This window comes from Diachasma alloeum, unplaced genomic scaffold (genome assembly GCF_001412515.2).
Source record: "Diachasma alloeum isolate Michigan unplaced genomic scaffold, Dall2.0 Dall_scaffold_01537, whole genome shotgun sequence".
In the NCBI taxonomy this organism is placed as follows: Eukaryota; Metazoa; Arthropoda; class Insecta; order Hymenoptera; family Braconidae; genus Diachasma; species Diachasma alloeum.
Window position 1 is genome coordinate 8,509 of NW_021681634.1, and position 7,661 is coordinate 16,169.

The window sequence follows — 7,661 nt, forward strand, 5'->3', positions numbered from 1 at the left end:
CCAATAGGGCAATTCGTAATCGTGACGCTGGTCCTTTTTCGGGTTTGCATGCTAATTCCGTTCTCCCTTTTTGATAAACCATATATATTTTATACTCAAATTGATAAGGGAATTATTGGATTCTGGTCATTTCTGATTCTCACTATTATGATCGTATTCTATTCTCAAATTGTGATGTATAGAATACGATTTGATTGAATTTTCAGGAATTTATTGGAGACTATTGCTGTTTCGAAGCTCATGTCACACCCCAAAATTCGATCTTTTCATTCATTTTTGGACCTTTGTACTTGGCCAATGTAGATTTAGTTCACACCAAGTTGAAGATCTCAATGACATCTTCAAAATTACGTATGATTTTTCTTCATTCCGTCGACTTGATCCATTGTTATAGGTAATTATGTTTCGAATTTCCCCATGTCACAAATTGAAAATTTCCCATTTTCTCATCGTTTTGTCCTGAATTATTATTTTCGNCGATCTTTTCATTCATTTTTGGACCTTTGTACTTGGCCAATGTAGATTTAGTTCACACCAAGTTGAAGATCTCAATGACATCTTCAAAATTACGTATGATTTTTCTTCATTCCGTCGACTTGATCCATTGTTATAGGTAATTATGTTTCGAATTTCCCCATGTCACAAATTGAAAATTTCCCATTTTCTCATCGTTTTGTCCTGAATTATTATTTTCGGACTTGATTATCAGTAGAAATCGCATATCAGTTGTGAAGCTCATTTTTCGCAGACTCATGAGATTTTTTGGCAAACATTTATTCCTCAATGGGTTATTCGAAAATTCAAATTGCGATGGATTTTTCTAACGCTTTGAGTCGAATCAGTGGAGAAATCAACAGGTCATCCTTAGAGGGCATTTTTCCTTCTTCCAATTGTGACGATGCGGGTTGTATGCTATATGGTGTATGTGTCAGATTTTGTAAGTCACAAATTGGAAAGTTGTTATTTCAATGTTTTGTCCCGAGCTAGTGTCTTTCTCGTAGAATAACTCGTAGAAATTCTATGTCCGACATGGAGCTCATTATATAAACTCCAAATTGAGAGATTAGCCACTTTATTTCAGCCATTTTTCGCAGACTTATAAAAGTTTTAGGCGAAAATTGAAAATTTCTATTGAAAAAAAAAATCACTATGACTTGTTTGGATATACTCAGTCCAAATTAATGAAATCTGTTTGGTATTCTTGATTTAATTAAATCTTAATCGGTTCGATTAGGGGCTTAATATTCGATTTGAATCAAGAATGTTTTTCTGTGTATAGACATTACATTGGTTCCATTCGCTGGGATCATTGCAATTTTGATGTAGTTTCTTATTGGTGCCGTTGCAAGTGAGTTCGATCAATCGATGCAATCAAGAATTTGACTCAGGAATTCGGGATTGAAGAACAGATACAAATATTTGCATCAGTTCTTTAGTGTCGAATTCAGTATCATAACCACGCAGCCTAGCTAGCGCGCGAGGTATGTTGTAAATGTGCAAGGAGTAAATGCAACACTTCTGTGTGTGTCTGCAAAATAGCTGGGCTAAATTGCAGTAAACTGTGCAAATACTGCACTGATGATGATAATTGTCTGAATCAACCTATCACAAACTCAGATGAACCGGCAGAGGAGGAGGCCGATGTTGAAAGTGACGCAGATTNGAACAGATACAAATATTTGCATCAGTTCTTTAGTGTCGAATTCAGTATCATAACCACGCAGCCTAGCTAGCGCGCGAGGTATGTTGTAAATGTGCAAGGAGTAAATGCAACACTTCTGTGTGTGTCTGCAAAATAGCTGGGCTAAATTGCAGTAAACTGTGCAAATACTGCACTGATGATGATAATTGTCTGAATCAACCTATCACAAACTCAGATGAACCGGCAGAGGAGGAGGCCGATGTTGAAAGTGACGCAGATTAAGAAATTCGGCCTGTTCGGAGGAAAAATATCTACAGATATGATTCAGATGATGAAGAGGAAGAAGAAAACGAAGAAGGAAGAGGCAAAAGTGACGATGATGATGAGTTCGAACTGGTCGATCTTGATTATTATTGATATCTAGAATGAAAAATCGAATTAGTAAATTCTCTCTTCGCATTCACGCACTCACGCCGCCCTTCTCTTGTACTCCTTCAGTAATTTCAAAATGGATATTTTGTATGAAATTAACAGCAGTTTATCTGTTATATTTTGTATGGTGGAAATTTGGAAATTTGGAAAAAATTAGAAAATCCCCATTAAAAAAGAAAAAAAGTTGACCAACTTCAAAATTTTCCAACTTCAAAGTTGACCCACTTCAAAATTTTGTAACTTCAAAGTTAACCCACTCTAAAATTTTCCAACTCCCTTTTTTTTAATTACAAAATTCGAAAGTTTTATTTAAAAAACTCAACAACCATTGAGGCGATTTTGCTCAAAATCCAATGAGAACCAAGTTATGTGGAGAAGCATCGATTACACAAAAAAATATTATTCTCCCATGAGTTTAAAAAGAAATAAATAAATAAATAACTAAATTTGGATTACTATCTTGATGAATAATGAAAGTAACTACTTTGGATGACTATGAAAACGTTGCGGTACCGCTCGAACGCTCACAGCTAATTGAGAGAGCAATACCCATATATCACGCTTGGACTCCAAGTCTTGCGGGAATGCGCATGCGTGAGCGTTACAGAAATTCTACTGAGTTTTGGAAGACGCGGGCTATTTGATTTAGAAGTCTTACACGTTGGAACTCGACAATGTATACACATATAAGAACGGAGAATCGGTGCTGAAAATGAAGAAGTCTTGAAAAAGTGGTAAATTATAAACATTGGAATAAATTGCGTGGAATAACAATTACGAATCACTCTTTTCAACTTCTATGTTTGGATAATTAAGCAACCACAATTTTTTTTCATTTATTCATCTATTTTCATATTTTTCCCTGCTATTGGGAACGAATGAAGAAGAATATCATGAACATTCCAAGAATGAACTTACTGGATCGTTTGCATGAATACTGCAATCTTTCATTGAAAAGCGAAATCACCGTTCCAGAGGACGAATTGCAACAAAAAAAATGAGAATGGCCTCACTTCAAAATTTTTCAATTCTGAAGGCAACCCACTCAAAATTTCCCAATTATCCAATTAAAAGTTGAATCCACTTGAAAATTTTTGTCCCNAATATCATGAACATTCCAAGAATGAACTTACTGGATCGTTTGCATGAATACTGCAATCTTTCATTGAAAAGCGAAATCACCGTTCCAGAGGACGAATTGCAACAAAAAAAATGAGAATGGCCTCACTTCAAAATTTTTCAATTCTGAAGGCAACCCACTCAAAATTTCCCAATTATCCAATTAAAAGTTGAATCCACTTGAAAATTTTTGTCCCCTTCAAAGTTGAACCCACTTCAAAATTTTCTCAACTCCAAAGTTCATCTACTTGGAAAGTTTTCTCCTTCGAAATTGACTCACTCCAAGATTCCCCAACCTTTTCTCCAATTTTTCCTTTTTTTCAAATTCCAAAATTCGAAAGTTTTATTGAAATAACTAAAAAACTACTGAGGAGACTTCGCTCAAAATCCAATTACACTCAAGATACATGATGACGCAGCGATTACACGAAATTGATTCAAATTCCATCGTTATTTCAGATGAAATCGTCGAATTTCAGTAAAAGTAACGTTGTTCGACATTTTCTCATGTTTTATGCAGATAACTGGAAAACTGCTGAGGCAATCATTTCCATAATCTAATCAGTTCTAAGTTACATGAAGACGCATCGATCAAAAAAAAAAAAAAGTTGAATCGGTTCGTTCGTTCCGGAGAAATTGTTGGACAAAATTTCACTCTCATACGGTGCTACGCACGCACATGCACACACACACACACACACATACATCTCTTCAGAAACGTTTCAGGATGACTTTAGAGGTCACGAAACGTGGACAAATCATCGAAATTCAACATTTCATTTTCGGGGTCATTACAATAACTTCCTCCCTTCGGGTCGGGAAGTTAAAAAAATGGTCCCCAAAAATTATACTTAGATGATTCAGAATCACCTGAAACGTGGAGATTCACTCTCCCTTGGAGAGGTCATTATGCGACCTTTTGGCTCAAATTCGGAAAAAATTTGACAATCTCCCTTGGAAAAATGAAAAAAAAATGTCCCCAAAAGTCATGCTCAGGTGATTCAAAATCACCTAAAACGTGGAGATTCACTCTCCCTGGAGAGGTCATTATCAGACCTTTTGGCCCAAATTTGGAAAAAATTTGAAAATTCCCCTTGAAAAAATGAAAAAAAAAATGTCCCCAAAAGTTATGATCAGAGATGATTCAGAATCACCTGAAACGTGGAGATTCACTCTCCCTTGGAGAGGTCATTATACGATCTTTTGGCACAACTTTTCGGGAAAATACAAAAATTTGTCACACGCTCATTTCTGATACTCTGACTATACGGTGACGTCACGCGCAAGCGCATTAAGCCGGAGAGAGGCTGGTGTGCGTGCGAGCGGCGTCGACATATAATATACTCATTGTGTTCTCTCTCGCACCAAGGGTTCTCAGTCAGAACCTACCTGGAGGGGTAGAAATAGAAAATCGCGTTCAACTTACTACCTGTCGGAGATAGAGGAAAATATTTTCTACAAAAACTGTCGGGAAAATTATAATAAAAATTATGAAAAGAAAAAAAAATTCATCAATTAACAAAAAAGTTATACTCAATTTTAAGTTGTAATTACATGAAAATTGCTTCCCAATGGGGTGAAAAAAATTAGACTTGAAGCTGGAACCTTTTTGAACGCTCAGCAAGACGAAAAAATTGAAAAAAGTTTTTTTTTCGACGTTTTTTTTAAATTTTTCTCACCCTACATTTTCCAACGGCTCTGGGAAATGAACGATGCAGAATAGGGGTGAAGTTGTCAAGACCTTTTTTGTAGAGAATTCCGCGCTCTACAACTTTGTTCAATACCTTTTACATCGTAACTTGAGTATTTCTCGAGTTATTTTAGAAAAACCCGTTTTTGGGGGTAATTTTCAATTTTTTCCACCCCTTCTTGGAGGGTGAGCACCCTGATTGGTCTCATATGTTGATTACAATAAAAAAACTGATTTATATACAACAACGCAAGCTGGCTTTCAAAACCATGCATTTCCAGACTTCATTCACTGGACTGTGTCCCATTATGTCGAACACAGGACTAGTACTGGGCCACATCTGAATACGAAGAATAATCCACCGTATATCGCTCAAACTTGAAAACTTATAGAGATGTTTCTCAAAATTTTCTATATACCAAGAGATGTATAAAGTTTGGGAGCATTGAAATCGTAAAATGCCAATCTTTCCATACATGTGTTGCTATAGAAAAAAGTATTCCAAAAATTTTTTATATTACTACTGAGAATTCGAATGAATACAATGAATTCTAAGAATGAGTACAAGTGTATTCCATACAATTCGAATGCCTGTATATTTTTATATAGAAAGTATTTAAATTACAATATTGCAAGTTGAATCAGTGCATTGGCAACTTTTCTAAAGGAAAACGATAATTTTCAAGAATCAATCTAATTTCATGAAGTAGTGATTGATTCATTAACGGATATAAACCATTATCACTATAATGATGAACTAGCAATAATTGATTGTCTTTGATAATCTCAACGATGTGATTCGCGCAAATTGCGGTGATTTGATTATGATGAAAGAAGAGAGAGGGAACTCAACAATAAGGCGCTATTCAGCGCCCGACAATCAGCACTGTGAGCAAAAATGCACGTTTATATTTGTTAGTGTGAAGAGTTAGTTTTTTTTTTTTATTGTATGAAGAGTTAGTTGATGTAGCTTTACGCATGATAGTTGTAATGCATAGAGCTCCCTATTCTGTAGATGCTTTCAAAGTTGTCATTTTGTTTAATGTCATTGCTCTTGTTGAATTCTGGTTTTTTGAACTTTAAATGATGGTGAAGAGAAATTTTATTCAACGTAAAGATTTAATCAGTAACATTCACTGAAAAATTGGATTCAGTATATACATGAATATTAAATTCTTGATAAACAATAAGTAATGTACGATGACTGAAATTTCCTTACCTTTAATGCTATACGAGTTAAGTAAAAACGGCGACGGAGAAGAATAATTTTTTTCTTGCTTGGAATAAGTGCTGAATATCCGGCTGGATCTATTAGTATAAAGCAAAAGACGGATCCAAAAACAAAAGGGGGGTAATAGTGCTATAAAGCAACATTAGAAAATCTGATTAAAACTCCAGTATTCGTTGAAATCACAAAGTTTGAGTTACAATTGTATGCCAACAGGAATATTCGGTTCAACTGACATTTCGAGAACAATGGCTTGACGAGCGGCTCAAATTCAATGATTACGGAGGTATGATAATGCCTAGGTTTAATTGTTTTATATGTGGCAATTGAATCAACATATTTTGCTTTACTCACTTTCGTAACCTAATGAGAATTTGGAATTTCACAGGACGTTTGAAGTATTTAACACTGACTGAATCAACGCGTGTTTGGATGCCGGATCTCTTCTTTTCGAATGAGAAAGAGGGACATTTTCACAACATCATAATGCCGAATGTTTACATACGCATATTTCCAAATGGCTCTGTATTATACAGCATAAGGTGGGTTTTAAAAGTCATGAAACTGTCGTTAAATTAGCATACATGATTTTCCCTTTCGTTGCTAATCAACTCAAATGAACCAATCCTGTCCAATTTCTCTTTTTCCGGTAATTCAGAATATCACTGACGTTGGCGTGCCCCATGAATCTGAAATTATATCCTCTGGATCGACAAATCTGTTCATTACGCATGGCCAGCTGTGAGTATACCATGATTAAATGGCATCTCGATTACATGGCAGGAGAAACCTTAATCATAATAGTATAAATTATTCAACATTAAAGTAATAGTAACATTAAAGTAATAGAGTTAATGGTTATCAATGGCAGATGGTTGGACGACTGATGATTTGGTATTCCTATGGAAAGAGGGTGATCCCGTCCAGGTGGTCAAAAACTTACATCTTCCACGTTTTACATTGGAGAAATTTTGGACAGACTACTGCAACAGCAAAACGAACACCGGTAAAGCTGATAATGTAATGGCCGTGGCTAAAGGCACTATGCGTGTAATACGCAGAGCCTGCGTATTTCACGCAGGTCCTTCATATTACACGCAGGCTGTGTGTATTACATGCAAGCTCTGCACATTACACGCAGGATCTGCTTGTGCTACGCACGGATACAAAATAGTCCGTGTCTGATACGCAGACTTCGCGCGTGATGCGCAGGCTCTGTGTGTAACACGCATGAGCACGAAAGTGTCTGCGTGTTCCACGCACGGATGCCCTGGCGATTGAGGTTCCATGGTACATCCATGTTGTAGCATGGATGTAGCATGGATGTGCATGGATGTCATTTTAAGGCGAAAAATGGGCCAAAAATGATTGGAATATAATCAAAAAATTATTTAAATGCTGATAGACAAACAATTGGTCCCAATTAATACCCATTAATAGGTTATTTTGTATAATTAGGAGAAATTATTGATGGTGTGCTGTGTGGTAAAGAAGTTCAGATGGGAGAATGCCGCGAGATGGCGCCAGTGTTAAATTATCGAGTCGGCGGT

General features: G+C 36.1%; 1 protein-coding gene across 1 annotated transcript; it reads left to right on the plus strand.

The window, feature by feature from the left end:
- Positions 1-6,327: 6,327 nt before the first annotated feature.
- Positions 6,328-7,296, plus strand: LOC107046593 (glutamate-gated chloride channel; the record flags this gene model as incomplete). The annotated part of the gene is given in 4 exon segments (XM_015269245.1): positions 6,328-6,397; positions 6,500-6,653; positions 6,770-6,852; positions 6,983-7,296. Coding segments are annotated over 4 exon segments (621 nt in total), but the record flags the coding sequence as incomplete, so codon positions are not given.
- Positions 7,297-7,661: the final 365 nt, after the last annotated feature.